The sequence below is a fragment of the Archocentrus centrarchus genome, chromosome 12 (assembly GCF_007364275.1).
Source record: "Archocentrus centrarchus isolate MPI-CPG fArcCen1 chromosome 12, fArcCen1, whole genome shotgun sequence".
NCBI lineage: Eukaryota > Metazoa > Chordata > Actinopteri > Cichliformes > Cichlidae > Archocentrus > Archocentrus centrarchus.
The window spans coordinates 16935713-16952531 of NC_044357.1; the positions used below are offsets into that span (position 1 = coordinate 16935713).

At 40.4% G+C, this 16819-nt stretch overlaps 1 protein-coding gene across 4 annotated transcripts; it reads right to left on the bottom strand.

Annotated features, from left to right (window-relative positions):
- Positions 1-363: 363 nt before the first annotated feature.
- On the bottom strand, positions 364-5112 carry nefma (neurofilament medium chain a). Of its 4 annotated transcripts, none has more exons than XM_030742928.1 (4): positions 3912-5112; positions 3002-3126; positions 1326-2883; positions 364-940 (listed from the first exon to the last, which is right to left on the bottom strand). In XM_030742928.1, the coding sequence occupies exons 1-4, from the start codon at positions 4968-4970 to the stop codon at positions 926-928; spliced, it is 2757 nt and encodes a 918-aa protein (XP_030598788.1). In that variant the 5' UTR covers positions 4971-5112; the 3' UTR covers positions 364-925. The 4 variants fall into 4 exon arrangements, with proteins under 4 accessions (XP_030598788.1, XP_030598790.1, XP_030598789.1 ...); XM_030742930.1 differs by lacking the exon at positions 364-940 and having other exon boundaries at positions 959-2212; positions 2654-2883; XM_030742929.1 differs by lacking the exon at positions 364-940 and having other exon boundaries at positions 959-1757; positions 1833-2883.
- Between the last annotated feature and the right edge of the window lie 11707 nt (positions 5113-16819).

A 16819-nucleotide genomic window follows, 5' to 3' on the forward strand; every position in this document is an offset into this window, starting at 1 on the left:
GGCTCCAATGAAACAAAGAGTGAAAAATATAAAGGGGTCTGAATACTTTCCGTACCTGCTGCATGTTTCTGTTGACAGAAAACAAAACAAAAAAAAATCCTGACAAATTAGAGCAGCAGCACACCAATCAAATCTATAAAGCAAAGAGAATTATGTTTTAGAAATTAACAGATAATTAGAAATAAGGCCCCTCCCCCACCCATCCACCACCTTAACATTTAATGATGTTAAGTTTTTTTTTTTTTTGAAGGAAGGATACAATACTTTTAGAGTCACTATAATGAGTTTCTTGCAAATTATATGATAACTGATAACTACAAAGAATATTTTAATAATGATAATAAAATGACAACAGACAACATATGTTTTTGAACATCGTTATGACATTTATTGAGCAAATGCTGCTGGGAAATTGTTCATAATGAGTAAAGTCATGGGATTGCAAACAGTAGCACCTCATTAATTCTGTATTTAAATTCAAGTCCATCCTATGCATACAGAAATGCATATTTCTAGCATTTACAGTATTTTTTTTTTGTTGCACTCAGGTAAACATAACAGACACTGATAAAAAGCATGTTTAAGGCTAGGAGTTTCTTCAGGTTTCTTAAGCTTTATCTGCTTCGGTAAATGGATGTATATGGTACTGTGTTTATCATATCATTGTCCATCTCTTTCATCACTGTCGGCTGTGTGTTTGCTGTTAGTTTCTTTTTGGCTCAGTTGGTATCTTCACATCTCAAGTAAGGCTTCTTCAGTAGAATACATGTCTGCATCGAGGACCCTCCCACCTGCCCGTCCCTCCTTTTGCTTAAACTCAAAAATCCTCTCGACAATAATATTGTTTATTGATTCCCTTCCAATGTTTACTCTTTTTAAGATGTATTTCTACCATACAGAGAGGAAAGTATTCCCCTCCCCTGAGCTAGCATGCAGAGACACCCCACCCACCCACGAGCTCGCCCATTAACTGCAGAAAGAAAAAAAAAAAGAGAGAGGATAAAATGTTTCGGTCACTTGCTCCTGGCTGCGTCTGCAGTGAAGCCCGTTCAAAGCTTTCACTCAACATGCATTTTTGAAATTTGTAGCATTTAACTTTTGGCTTCTCTGTATGATTTGTTTTGTATGTTTGAGTGTGGCTATCTTTATTATATCGCTCTAGCTGTATGAGTTTCTTTGTTATGTTAGTTCTGGGTTGATTGCTTGTGTTGCTCTATCCGCTTCGTCTTTCCTTCTCTTGCGCCAGATCTGGGGTCTGCTCAGTCGCCCTCTGTCACCTGCTTGATTGACTGAATGGAGTGCTTCTCCGTCTTCTTAGTAGAGACCACCTTCTCTGGCAGACTCTCCTCCATCTCCTTCACTGTTTCTGTCACAGTGACGGATTTGGTGACATGCTTTGACCCATCCTCTCCGGTGGTGATTGTCTCCACAGTCTTGGTGATCACAACTTTCTGGCTGCCATCTTCCTTGACAGGACTCTCATCTACACCATTGGTGATCACATCAGCCTCTTTTCCTTCATCCTTCTTCTCTTTCTCTCCAGGGCTACTCTTGTCTATGTCACCGTTCATGGCAACATCTTTTGTTTCTACCTTCTTCTCTTCTGTCGAGTCGCTCTTTTTCTCAGACTTGTCTTCAGTAGCCTTAGGAGCCACAGGCTTTGCGGTCTCGGTCTTTGGGGATTCAGCTTTTGGGGAGCTAGATTTTGGGGATGCTTCTTTTGGTGAGCCTTCTTTTGGAGACTCTGATTTAGGAGAAGCAGGCTTGGGAGATTCAGATTTAGGAGACTCTGGTTTTGGTGATTCAGACTTGGGGGAGGCAGGCTTAGGAGATTCAGACTTGGGAGAGGCAGGCTTAGGGGATTCAGACTTGGGAGAGGTAGGCTTAGGGGACTCAGACTTGGGAGAGGCAGGCTTTGGGGATTCAGACTTGGGAGAGTCAGATTTTGATCCCTCTGTTTTGGGAGCTTCTTCTTTCTTTGGAGATTCAGGTTTTGCTTCCTCAGATTTGGGAGCCTCTTCTTTCTTGGCCTCAGACTTCGTAGCTTCTGCTTTTGGAGCCTCTGTCTGGGTTACAGCTGGTTCTGATTTGTCTTCTGGTTCATCTTTTCCCTTCTTATCATCTTCCTTTGTGCCTGCATCCTCTTTTTCCTCTTTCTCATCACCACTTTTGGATGCTTTGTCACTACCTGCATCTTCATCCTGATCTCCACCCTCCTCTTCAGCACCTGCTCCCTCCTCTTCTCCACTGCCCTCTTTATCTCCAGCTTTCTCTTTGTCAGGAGAGGCTTTAGACTCTGGAGCTTTGGCGCACAACACTGTCTCCTCAACTTCTTCCTCCTCTCCTCCTTCCTCTCCTTCTTCATCACCTCCCTCTGCTTCATCCCCTTTTTCTCCCTCATCCTCTCCCTCTCCACCCCCCTCGCCTTCTTCTTCCTTCTCACCTTCTTCACCCCCTTCTCCCTCACCCTCTTCTCCTTCTTCACCACCTTTTTCATCCTCCTCTTCCTCCTTACTGGGTGCACTAGAGCTAACTTTGGCTTCAGTAGCAGCTACGACTTCTTCTTCTTCTCCTCCCTCCTCTCCTTCTCCCTCTTCTCCCTCACCCTCTGCTTCCTCTCCCTCTGCCTTCTCCTCCCCCTCCTCCTCTTCACCCTCTTCTCCTTCCTGTGTGGCAGACAGCTCTTGTGCTATCTCTGCCAGGGCCTCATCCATATCAGCCTTCTCATCCTCTACCCTTGTCTCCTCAATGATCTCTTCCACAAACTTGTGCTGCACCTTAAGCTTTGTGGGCTCCGACTTTGGCTTAGAGATTTTAGTAGTGGTGACAGTCTGGCGGTAAGGGAAAGTGCTGAAGTGGGTCTCCTCACCCTCTAGGAGTTTCCTAGCATGGTAAATGTATAATTTATATTATTAAAAACACACTTTTATAGTAAAATGACCGCAAATATTATTCCAAAATCACAATTCATATGTCAGATGTGTATAAGTGTACCCCGTACCTGTATGCAGCTATTTCAATGTCTAAGGCCATCTTGACATTGAGTAGGTCCTGGTACTCGCGGAGGTGACGAGCCATCTCCCATTTGGTGCTCTTGAGCTCATTATCCAGCTGGTGAATTGTTTCCTGAGTGAAATGTATAAAAAGTAGGGTTATTAGTAGGTTGAATATGTCCAGTGATTTACACGCAGCACAAGATGCAGTGTTGAGAATCAATCTTCATGGGTTATGAAGTCATTGCAACATTGTTTGAGGCTTTAATAGTTTTTTCAAATTATCTATTGCAGTATTCTCCATGTTCTTTTGTAAACTCTGCAGACTCTGTGCACCAAGGCTGCAGCTTTTTAATGTATTCTGACGCAATACAGTATTCTATAGATGTTGAATGCCTCTGTTTCAAGGGCAGCCTCCACACTCTTTCAATACACCCCCACCCACTCCCCAAAATCTCAGTGGTGTGATGCAAGGACAGAGCCAATGAAGGCGTCGACCCATTGCCTCTGACTCAGCACGAGAGAGAGAGAGAGAGAGAGAGAGTTTACTGCAGCGATTCCCTTTAACCATTTCGTGGCGCTTGGAAATCTCTCCAGCTTGTAAAGAAAGTCAGCCAGGATATGACAGGACAGAGTTCGTGCTTAACAGTTATTACGCAGAGGGGGGGAAATGTCACAGGAGCTGTCAAACATAATATAAACTAATGTTTTAATTCTGTGAATGTTTTTTTAAAAATATTATTTTATTCGTTAAAGCTTTCAACTAAATGCGCCAGTAAAATAAAAATGTGACCCATTATGCATATGAACTCGAACTTTTTCTTTTTTTTTAATATAGGCTACACAAATAGTCTGATAGTCAAAAGTTTATTCAAACTATAACAAATCTTCACCGCTCTTAGAGGGCTGTCTTCCTACCTGCAGGCTGGCCAGGTCGCTGTTGTGGCGGTCCTCGATATCATTCAGCTGTCTCTCCAGCGAGTCTCTTGTACCGCGGACAGACTCCAGCTCCACCGTCTTGGACTGCAGCTGGCGGCGATAGTCGGCTATCTCATCACGGGCAGACTTTATGGCGTCCTTGTTTTGCTCTGCAGCCTCGGTCAGCTTGACGTAGCGGCACATGAACCAGTTTTCCACCTGCTGCAGGTTCTGGTTGGAGTGGCCCTCCAGCTCGCTTCGGATCTCCCGGAGAGCCTCGGTGATGTCAGCCTTCTGGAGGTCTTTCCTCTCCATTGTCACCTGAGACGCCTGAATCTGGGCGATGAGGTCGCTGACTTCTTCCTCGTGATTGTTGCGGATGAAGGCGATTTCATCCTGCAGCGACTGAACTTTCTTCTCCAACTCAGACTTCACTAACTCCGAGTCGCTCGTGTCCTTCTTCAGGACACGAATTATGGCCTCCGTCTCCTCTCGTATGCGAGCTTCTTCTTCAAAGCGGTCCCTGACTCGCTGGATATCCTCATCGATGTGGTCGGTGTCGAGCTGAATTTGTGCCTTGTCATGGTGGATTTGCTCCAGCAGCGAGCGCAGCTCCCGCAGCTCCTGGTCATAGAGGTCGTCCATCTGGGAGCGCGACACCTGCTTCTGCCGCAGTGCCTGGATCTCCGTCTCGATCTGCTTGTTCTGCTGCTCCAGGTAGTGCACCTTGTCAATGTAAACTGCAAACCGGTCATTGAGCCCTTGAAGTTGCTCTTTCTCATTAGAACGCTTGTAGTCTCCGTTCAGGATAGAGGTTTGACTATAATCAACGCTGTCGGCGGAGCTCAGCACCGCTGAGCTGTATGCTCTGGTTACCGGCATATTCACACTCTTCTTGTAAGACGTGGTCACGGTGGAGCCGGGACTGGCCCGGGACCAGGACTGGGACCGAAAGCCGCTGGAGGGGGTGCCGCTGGAGCGGCTGTAGCCATAGCCGGTCGTTCTAGAGTCCATGACTCTCCTGAAGGGACTCCCTATAGTGTCCACCGGGTAACTCATCCGGTTAGATCACAGAAGGGGATGTGCGCAAGAATGAAGGCGGACGGTGCAGGACGTGGAGGCGTGTGGCGAACGTTTATGTGGGTGTATGTGTGTTATGTGTGCGTGCAGGTGAGGGGTGTATGGCTCTCACAGCGACTGAAACCTCCTCTGTGTGCTCCTTTTATATCTGAGGCTCTGTCGATGCCGAGGTAAGCATGAGGCAATTGTGTTCGTCCACTGAAGGAAGGGAGGGGAGGGGGGGGCGCACCCCCCCCCCCCCCCCCCCCAAACCGTCTGCTAATGGTCCGGGGTCCCGTTCAGGCTGAACCACGTGGGCGAGACAAGCTACGTGGGTGTCCGGTTTAAAGTAACCTGACAATGTAGATAGATAGATAGATAGATAGATAGATAGATAGATCAGCCAGCATGTTGATTTAATGTGCGTAGTCTTGTGACTAACGTGGCCCCCTCAGTTTAGCACCATGGACAGCACCCAGCAAGACAACAGCAGTTGGATACTTGGTTGAAAAACTCTAAATGAATGACATCACTGTATCCAAAAATGACTGAAGTGAAGAAATGCAAGAACTACTACTTCATGGTGTTGCCTGTTAATATTAAAGTCAAAGAATGTAAAAGGGAGTGCCCACTCAGTGATCCACAGCTTCTGTGTGTGTGTGTGTGTGTGTGTGTGTGTGTGTGTGTGTGTGTGTGTGTGTGTGTGTGTGTGTGTGTGTGTGTGTGTGTGTGTGTGTGTGTGTGTGTGTGTTCGGGTTTGCATGCTGTATCATCTCTGTTTGCCAGAAGACTATAGATATTTCCTCTGTTGTGTTGAAAGTTTTTTTTTTTTAAGCTGACACTTTTCACAATCAAGTTTCATTGTGTTTACATTAATATTGTCCATTGTTTTTATTCTTGGATGACTGCAGCACATCCAAAACAAGTATTTTTAGTCTTTAATGGACAGGGACAGTAAAGTAGGGAGAGAGCAAAGGGGGAATGGTATGTGGGAAATAGGCCAGGGTGGACCCCACAGTCTTTTGGCATGTGAGCCACCTGTTCAACCAAGTGAGCAATAGTGGCACCCCATCCCAAACAAGTCTGAATTAAAATGAAATAACTTACCTTAGCAAAATTATATGGCTACATATGCAGATAATTTAAAATTTAGAGTTGTGAGTTTTGCTGTTTACCAGCATTCACAGCCATGAATTTATTTCCATAAATCTGGGGAAAAAATACCCACTGGGACAAGCTGGGTTAATTTTCAAGATCATTACAAAAACATATTTATAATGGAAGAAATCTGTTTGTGTTAAGACACAGCTGCAAAGTACGGTGAATTTTCCATCTGGTGCAGTCTATTTCTGTAATTGCATGTCTAGACATCAATTAGTCATTTATCTGGGAAAACATTGGTGAAATGTGAAATGTTCTTCCTTTTTTGTAATTTTCAATATGTCAAAATGTAATCTTTTCAAATTTACAGAACTACAGAAATAATCTGTAAAGTCTACATAAAGATGTGTTTTAGCTACAGCATTCTAACACTCGTAGTGTTAATATTTGCACATGCATTTCCTTCTGAGTTTCTCTGTAGTTATCAGTAGGATTTTCTTTCTTTCTTTCTTTCTTTCTTTCTTTCTTTCTTTCTTTCTTTCTTTCTTTCTTTCTTTCTTTCTTTCTTTAAATTAGGACTATGCATATTAATCAACATGTCATATCATGGGATTTATGGGTTATCCAAGCATTCTCCCTCAAAAAGTCAAACCTCATTGTGTAGTTTGGCTGCAATGTGGCTTGGCATCACCATCAGTGTATTGATCTCCTGTCAATCTTGAAGCTTCACTCAAATATCAGGTGACTTGACTTTGATCAATGTGAAAATGATTGTTGGAGGTAATGCACCAAAAACAGCTGCATCAGCCCCTTTTTTTCTCATACATTGCTTATTTAATTCTAGCAAAATTCTCAAATCACTCCTCTACAAGTGCAGCCATATTAAAAAAAAATCCTGCAAAACAAATGCATCCAGCAATGGATCATGACAGAAACTTTTATTGCACATCTGGAGATTGCACTCTGAACTAAAATCTTTTCAAATAACAATAATCACCTAGAGTCACATTTTCTTGTCCCCCCTCATTTCCTTTCTACTGAAAGGTTTAGTCAAGCAGTGCACACGCATCAAGCTTGGCCAATTTTAGATTGCTCCAGAGACAGAAAGGCAGACAGCGAGAGAAAGAGAGAGAGAGCAAGACAGAGGGGGATGGCGATAAAGTCACAATGACTTTCTCGTCCTGTTTGTGCATGTCTGCCTATTTTAAGCACCATCATGTATTGTAAGTGATTATACTCCAGGAGCCACACCCCAGTCTCTTTGTTTGCAGACTTTACTGTGCCCTTGACCACTGTCCCATGACGTTCCCTTCAGGCTCTGCTACTGGCTGCAGGAATTCAGACAAATATATTTCCTGTTGGGCTGTCGACTCAAAACCTTAAGGTGCTTTTGGATGCCCTACGTGGGCGGTGGTGGTGTGATGTACACCTTAGAGTGCGTGTGTGTGTGTGTGTGGGGGGGGGTTGGGCAAAAAAGGGAAGTCATTCAACATCAGTTTTGGGCTCCAGCCCACTGCAGAAGGGTTGGAGTGTTTTCAAATAGCACTGCAGTAGAAACAGGCTCTTACAAGCAGACAAGCCCATCCCAGTCAGCCCCAGTATGTTACAGCCTGCAACCTGCAGTGAGCCCTCCACAGTACTGAAGTGTACCGTGTTTTAATGGGGTCAAGGTACGGGCAACTTTAGGGTACATAGTGTAGAGGTGCACTGTTACATATTCACAGTATGCTGCAAGGTCAGCATGACCTGTTATTAAGCCGATATGCTGCTGAGTGGAACATATAAATGAGTAGCAGCATAGCAATCTTTTGTACTAGCAGAATACTAAATATTTCTATAAGATTTTCATATGTAAACACAATATATCCCAAACACATCCTTCCATAATCAATAGACTGATAATTAAACAAGTAGTTTAATTACAATTTAAAGGAGCTTGCTTGCAGTTCATCCACATTCATGTGTTCATAGTGAATCAAGTAGTTTGTTCAATTTTGTCATTTTTGTATAGGGTGAGTATAGGTGAGGTCCACCCTGGACAGGTTGTCAATCCATTGCAGGTGAAGTTCACTAATGAAAAAATAAAATGATGAAAAGTGAAAAATCTGATATTCTGAATAACCTAACATGTACTCCATCAGTTTTAATATTTTCTAAATTACTTTTTTTTACTGTTTTTTTCTAGATAGCTTTGTTAAGCCAATTTTATTTCTCCCTAAAATAGTTTTGCTGAAGTTGAAGTACTTTGACTGTGAAGTAATTGGTACTCTGCAAAACTGTACTTTCACCTACCATGTGCAAGATCAGAGCGTAAAAGCTTCAAGGACAGAGCAGATATACTAAGTTCCACAGAGTTTGTTTAATTGTAAAATGTAAATGTTGCAAATAAAGATGGTATAAATACTGCTTTATCAACGCTTTCACAAAATACACGTTTTACTTCAAAGTGAGACTTTATGAGTTTTTGTTGGTTTGCTCACTAATTTAGTATCATTTTTAGAAACGCATAATTGTTTTATCTACTTTACTTAACGGTTTAGATGTGGCCTTCTTGTAATAGCGCTACAGAGTACTGCAAATCTATAGCTTAACTAAAGGATTTAAATGTTTGTCCCGTGGCTGCTTTGATGTGTCATGCAATTAATATGTCTGCCTGTTAAATTCCTGCCACTAATTTATTCATGAGATAAAACGGAATGTCACGAGCCAGTGGAGAGGTAGAATGACACTGAGATAAAAACAAAAACAAACAGGAAAATTAATTAAGACTTATGCTATTAATTCTCAGCTCTTCAGTGCAGAGAAACTTCACAGGTTTACACCTCAAATATGTTGTATGTATGTGCATATATGTGATTAATGAGCTATGTCAAGAGTGGAGTAGGACTTCATAATATGGCCTAAAGCTATACTCTAATTTCTCAAAATTTACAATTTCTAAATTGAGAGTGTAATTTTTAGCACCTAAAAAGGTTTCCAACCTCATCCTCCCCATCTTACATCATAATTATACACCACCATTAGAGGTGTGCTGTATTATAAAGTATCCCATACTCCACGTCATTGTAAGTATACATTACTGTTAGGGGTGAAAACAGTATTATAAAGTATCCAGAGCTCCCCTTCTTACATTGTAATGCTACTGTTAAAGGCTCAGGCCACAGTATAAAGTAGCTTAACCTGTAATATGTTTCAGTAGTGTATACATATAGAAATAGGTTCAAAAGAGAGGAGCTTTGGCATGCCCTCTAAAGAAAAAAAAACAAACAAAAAAAACTTACAATATAAATTGCATTTCCTTTCTTTTAAAATACTCTAAAAGTGCCCATTACTTAAAAAATGCTTATGTTATAATTTGTTTTGCCTTTCTTTAAAAAAAACACAAAAACAAAAACATAGTACACAGTTAAATTACACCATTAATTTGGAAAAATTACATCACGAGAGTAAGCAAATTACACTACAAGCATTATGAAGTGCTATCAAATTAAGTGCTATTTTCAGAAGAGATGCACAACATTAGTGTAAACAAAAGTTTGAGTTTTTAGTAAGTTCAGAGGTTTTAGTAATTGAGGTCAGCATTCTGAGTACCACATGAAAATGAAGGAACCATCTCCTAAGGAGCCCACAGAGGCACTGTCACAGAGAAACAGGAGGAAAAAAAAAAAACTGTTGCCACATATTTGGCAGTGGTTCCTGGCATAGGAGAAAATATGAGTAAATGCAAATGGCAAGACAGAATGACTCAATAAACGCACAGCCATAAACACTTTGTGTGTTTTCCCTCTTTCGCTCCATCAGTGTATCTGGATCACATCTATAATGACTGTCTTCTTCCATCCACCCTGATAACATTATGGCTTTCATCTACTACCAGTTGTGTCCTTCAAAGCATACAGAATGTAAACATGTCAAGTTCATAACTATGTAGCAATGCATACATATGTGAGCCAATGTGTGCTTGATTTTCTGAAATGATGCATTACAGAAAGTGATTTAAACTTTTTTGTTTTAAATTAATAATGTAATTTTAAAAAGATCTTGGAATATTTTACGGGATCAGTTGCTTTCTTCATTTGCATTTGTGTACAGATATGCATACATTGCGCTTCACCGACACATGGAGTGCCCGTCGTGGATTTACGTTATTGCTTCATCAGCTTCCCCTTTGAGGTTTGTTGTACATTGATTAACATTTTTTTTTTCTCCAGAGGTTTGCAAAGCTGTTCTGATGCGCACACTGAGGAAGACAAGCTATTTGTGGACTGTCTGTTGGGTTCAGAGAAAACAATTTAGTAAAACACAAAAGTGAACTTACATCCTCACAAATATTTTTCTCTGTGCTATTTTTTTAGGGTGTTGATGATATTCTGGTGGTTAAATCATTTAAATCCACTCCTATAACTCACCTGACTGTGCTGTCCTGCTGGCGACAAGCTAATTCTGTGAATCCAAACACTGCCATACTTAAAGAACTGAGTTCATATGAATTAATACTTTAATTGTGCTTCTAGAACATTTGTTTCACAGATTTGTGTGTTAGAAAGTGTAACAACTCACTTGTAATGTAAATAGTCTGAACCAGAGCCAGAGCCTGCATAACCATAGATTCAGCCACAACAGTCCAAATCAATAATGATTTGTTAAGCAATGTAATGTTGTAATGGATCTTAAAACTTTACTCTGCAGTGTTCAGCAAAGGTCAAAGCTTTGCTGTATGGCTCCTGAGATGGATGGTTGAGAGGTGGAAGGGTAAGAACATCTGATGGGGAGGTAAGCAGGGTGTGACAGCTTGTAGATTGCTGCATGGGGTGATGCTAGTGGGAGGTCTGCAGGCAGCGCTGTCATGGATAGTGCCAGGGCAAAAAAAAAAAAAAAAAGAGCAATATGAGTAAAAGGAGAACAGAAAGGGAGGGGTTACACTAGGATCTGCAGTTTATCTGCAATGCATCAATAGCTCCAGCTCTCTCTCTCTCTCTCTCTCTCTCTCTCTCTCTCTCTCAGTGTGTTAATATGGGGTAGAGTTTTTTCTCATCGATGATCCTCTGTGGATGGCTAAGTATCCACAGACAGAAATAAAACTGCTCCACATTTTCCCCACACAGGGAAAAGGGTTGGCAAAATCCCAAGAAAGATGTCACCTCTCTCTCTCTCTCTCTCTCTCTTACACACACACACACACACACACACACACTAGTTCTCAGATTGTATGTTGTAGACATCAGCAGGGACATTGCTGATATTTTGTCCTCAGGACTTATAAATCCTTTTGATTGTCTCCACAAATCAATAAATGAAAACAGGAATATGTGAAATGCACCAAATCACTTGCTTCTCTATAAATGTTTGAAAAGCAACCTGAAAAGCACCAAGTTATTCTTTTCAGTATACTTTTTCAACAGGGGAGACATCAAATATTTAATAAATTTAACAATAGATTTAATCACTCACCTTCTAATAAAGTTATGTAACAAAATATATGACAAAGTGGGGAGTCTATCAGCTCACTGAGTGAATGCAAAATTAATTTCAAGCATAGAAACACACACAAACACTTTATATCCCACTAAACATGTTTTCTCATGTCCCTGTGATGAATGGAAATACTCTGTGTTGCCTGGCCAGTGATTTATGTTCTCATTTGCATTTTATGTAGCATTTGATGCACCAAATAAATGATTTAGAGTCCACAGTAATAATGAGAGTGTCATGGTCCTGGGCCAGTTGCCAGTGTTTTGAGTTTTTTGACTCAGAGGTTTTTGTTTATTTAAATATTCCATGAGATTCCTGGTTTGCCTTATATTTATATTGTTTCTTGTATATTTTCTCTTTCAGTCTATTTACTAATTTTCATAATTCTTAGTACTTTGTTTTAGTTTATTTTGTTATTCTTTGTGATTCCTGGGTTCTTAATCTACATTTTTACATGTTCTCTCTTAAAAAAGTATACTTAGTTTGTTCCTAGTTCCCATTTGCTTTTAAGTTTATTCCTCCCTCAGTGTTCCTCCCCTCTTGTGTCACGTCTCCTGTGTTAGTTCGTGTCTGTCTCCCTGTTTAGTTTTCTCACTTCCTGTTTTATTTTGTGAGTTTCTGTTCCTTGTGCTTTGCTTTCAGTTTTGCTTCCTTTGTCCCATCTCTCATGATTTAGATCACCTGTCTCAATCTCCCCAGCTGTCTGCATTTCCCTCAGTTACCTTTCTGTGTATTTGTTGTCGTCTGTTTCTGTTCCCCTGTCCCAGCATTTTTCCAGTACCAAAGAGTTTCCTAGTTTTATGTTCCGAGGTTTACAGTTTCAATAAGCTCCATAGGGTTATGTTTTAGAAATGTTCAGTTCTGTTTTGTATTTGTATGTATGATCCTTGATCCCCTGCTTTCAGTCTAATGAAGGGTTCATTTTCAGTTTAACCATTGCCTCCACTCATCCTGCACTTGGGCCCTGTTCATAACTAACAGCCTACATATCCTGCAGCTCGTGACAGAGACTGCCTATTCATGCTATATAGTGTGATAATATTTGCTCAGACCTCCAGTCAGACCATCATTAGTCACCCTGAGAGTGCTGTACTCTGTTCCAGATATTGCACTCTTAATGATCGTATTACAGCAAGCACTATGATTAGTATGACCTTGACCTTCAACTTAGAGTAGTATTTGTAAGTACCAGCAGCCTATATTTGTTAATATCATAGATGTCTTCTTCTTTTTTTTTTCTTTTTTTAAATTGCTTTAAGGTCTAGGAGACAACAGCATGGTGGCGTGGTCGTTAGCGCTGTTGCTTCATAGCAAGAATGTCTTGGGTTTGAATCTACCACTGGTACCTTTCTGTGAGGTGTTTACCCTGTATTTGTGTGGGTTTTCTACAGGTCCTCTGGTTTCCTCCCACAGTTGGTTGAACAGAGTTTGTGAAGCAAAAAGAGAGGACAATTGAATAGTGGAATATCCATGTTGCACATAATGCACTATATAATGCATAATAAAAAAGTAAAAAGGCATGGTTAAGCCACTTCATAATACGGCCCACACACAAGTATGGCATATTTAAGTACAGGGTATCTTTATTTGTAAGATGGAGAAATATTGTTTGTTTTCCCTCCAAATCACCTGGAAGTGACATACTACTTCAAATTACTTTGGGCATAATTTATTTTTTCCTTTAAATACTTTAATTATTACTCCCTTATTCAAGTGTAACTATTGTTAAGTGCTACCAATTACACAGTAATTTCAGGGGGGGGGGGTTACACACTTAGTTGTGGGTTGTATTATAAAGTGCTACCCATTATTTCTGCATCCTCAAATTCATAACTTGACAGTGAGTCCTCCAAGTTACTTGAAAGAAAACTACCTTCTAAGTACCTTCAACAACATTCCTGTTCCAAACTAAACGGTGGTCTCTTCAACAATTTATGTTAACTGACAAATAAAACTTATTTACAACAATATTTCTAGAGCTACTTGTAGTACCAGAAGCTTTGCATGGTACCATAGTACTGTACAAATGTTAAAAATGTTGTCTAGAGGGAATAGCTTGCATTCAGCTATTGATGAACTGCCGTTTAAGGTGATATCAAACAAAAGAGAATCAACCCTGTAACGCCAAGTGTATCATATTTGATACATGAGTTTTTGAGACCTCTATATCAACAGTGTGGGGTTTTTCCCTGAAAAACCTGATATATACAATCAGACACATTGCTGTAATTGCAATAAATTGCACAAAAATGCCACCTATAGCAACAATAGTACAAATTAATATACATATACACAACATTATATTTGATGTGTTTTTGTTTTGTTTTTTTTGGGGGGGGGTTGTTTTTTGTCAGAAGGGGGATCAAACTGATGATGTAGAGATCAAAAACTATCAAAAATGTATGCCTTGGCTTTATAGGATTAAATATTGATCTTGCCTCTTACCCTATAACAGCTGGGATTGGCACCAACCCCCTCAGCCCTGAACCCCACAGTCCTGAATGGATGGATGGATGGATGGATGGATGGATGGATGGATGGATGGATGGATGGATTTATTAAATATAGGCCTGATATTCTATAGTCACCTATTTTTCAACTAAGTCCTAGTATGTACTAAACAAAACAGGCTGTGCTCATTATAAAATTTATATATCACTGTCAAAATAAATAACATGATTCAAATTGTATATATTTTTTTTTAATTCTAGCTTTTTATGGCACGGCAGTAGTGCTCTAGCAATGTATGAACAATTCCTTCAGTATGTATGGAATGGGTAATGCTGAAGCTCTTTCTACTGCCTCCAGGAGGGTTGTTCCTGGCAATGTGAGCCCTTGTTGTCCCTGAACCACATGTGTCAGCATGTAGTATGTGGCTGTGCAAGCTGTCGATATGTCCCGGCACCAATGTCACCGAGACAAATTTGTTTACACATGTTGCAGTTTGCTAATAGGTCCACTGCATTCCCCACAGACCTGACGTCTGTAGAGGATGCAATTCTTCAAGGTCAAGGCAGTCGCATAGAGTGCAGCAGATCAGTGTCCTGTCTTTTCTTGTCTTCCTCAGACATGCTGATGGGGCATCGCCACATGTTGAGTCTTTAAAAGTATTTAAAGCTGAAGTCAGCAGCTTCGGTCATCTGGAGGAGGAAGTGAATGACCAGCTGAAGCAGAGCAGATTTAACCCAATTACCCCACTCAGGGAAAATGCTCTGAGTAATTATTATAATTACTTAATTATTTCATCAGTGTCAGTTTTTCCTTCCTTTTGCTCCTTCACTTGTCTTTCCACAAAATCAGCCTCTTGCATTCACAAGACATTAGAATGATTCCTGAAAAGTCTTTGATCTGACAGTTTTTAGCATTCATAAACAAAGAAGAAACATTCAACCAAAAGAACAATCTAGGAACTAGGTGGGTCCCTCAAGTCCCAAGCACCTGAGTCATGCCCACGATCTGCAGAGGCTATAAAAACACCAGTGCATTTGATAAGGGAGGCAAATACTCATACTTCCTCCTCTGTGTAAAGACACTGATATTATCAGACCAGTTAATCTGTGCTGTTATTTTTATTCCACTCTTTTCATTTTTAAACTATGAAAGTAAATTATGTTTGTCTTATAATGCATTCTTTTTCTTTTTTCCACTGTTCAGTGAACTCAGCAAAGTAAGTAGATATTATTTCATAAAAATATAAATCACTTGTAAACAGCATGGCTCTAGTTCTATCCATCTCCAATATCCTGGATCATCTGTAGTGCTCTGACATTACGGTTTTAATCTGCAGAGTCACTCATCAGCCTCCTTCACTGCAACCCTCCTCCCTCCTCTGCTGTCTCCACCTACACAGTAGCAGATTCACTGTCTCTCTTTTTATGTCTCCATCTTCCTCCTCCATCATGTTTTTTAGACATTTTAGTGCTATGCCCTCTGTGGATTGTCTATTCAGTACCTGAGCTTCGAGAAATTACCTCAGTGCGTATTTTCTCCTGCAGCAGTCAAACGAAGAAATCAGAAGAGTGGGGAAAAAAAATAGGACTGAATAGTAGTTAGTTAGCTTAAGATGAAGATCACTTTTGCAAGGAACACTTAAGAATAAATTGCAGTATGTTACTCACAATAATGAAAAATAAAAGTGACACCCACACATGACCACACTAAATTAAACTGTCACAAATATTATAAATGAAAGGTATGAAGTTTAAAAGTTTCTCGGAGGTGTCTTTAATGTTTTTTCTTCTTCAGTACTATGGTGTGATAAACTTTCAAAGCCATTTTCTCCTATAAACTGGTGTTGTTAGCTTTGAACTTACCAAAGCTTTAAAGCACCTTTGAAGCTTTTATAGCAAGGCTTTATAAATAATGAAACAGGCATGTTCATGCCCTACAGATGCCATCATCCAACTTTTTTATATTTAGGTTAGAGTACTGAGCGCAGCTGTCATATATGAATTAGATATAACTCTGGTAAATAGCATTCCAACAGCGCCATGACAATGTAGAATACTGTATCTTCTTAATCAAATGTAGACAATATGAGCGATTATATAACAGTGTGTCTTCTTATTCTGGAAAACTCAAATGAAGAGTGAAGTCACGTATAAAGACTTCTTTCATATCCATGGTTCAAATTTCATCCACATATATCTGCCAGAAAAGCAGGCAGGTGTGGATGAGATTGCCCTTAGGTGCTGATGACTGTAGACGCTGTTGGTTGTCTTAGCTGCCTGTGAAATGGCAAAGTGGGTTTGTGGTTCTCATTTTTAAGCAAAAAAGGCCTGAGGGTGTACTGACAAGTGCTGACAGGGTGCTAGAAAGCACAGTCAAACCTAAAGACTGTACATAAAAGAGGGACAGTGACTTCACCCATTGGTTTGAGTGGCTCTGTTTTGAAGCTTCATGGTTAGCATTTTGGCAGCAGCCATGTTTGCTTTTTAGAGCCAGAAAGGAGTAAAGTAGGGCAAAGAGTGCTAAGGTATCAGCTGATGTAAGTATACTTGATTAGCATGCTAGCATTATTCTGTGGGTGCTTTGCACAGACACAGGTATCTGCTAATTGATGCAAAGTAAAATATTAATAGCATACTAGAGCACAATTCACCAAACTGGAAAAAAAACAGGGCTTTTAGTAAAATACACCACACACACAGTCAAATTAATTGTCAGAAAATTGTATTTAAAATCCTCTAAAAGGCCTCAATGCTAATTTGCTAAAGAAGTCCTGTTCAGTTGCTTGAATTAGGGTAGGTGAGGCATATTTTAAACTATTTTACTTT

Coding starts and splice junctions, on each gene's coding strand:
- nefma (XM_030742927.1), bottom strand. CDS start 4,970: ATGAGTTACCCGGTGGACACTATAGGGAGTCCCTTCAGGAGAGTCATG. Junction 3,127..3,911: donor GCGACCTGGCCAGCCTGCAG/GTAGGAAGACAG, acceptor CATTTCACTCAG/GAAACAATTCACCAGCTGGA. Junction 2,884..3,001: donor ATTGAAATAGCTGCATACAG/GTACGGGGTACA, acceptor TTACCATGCTAG/GAAACTCCTAGAGGGTGAGG.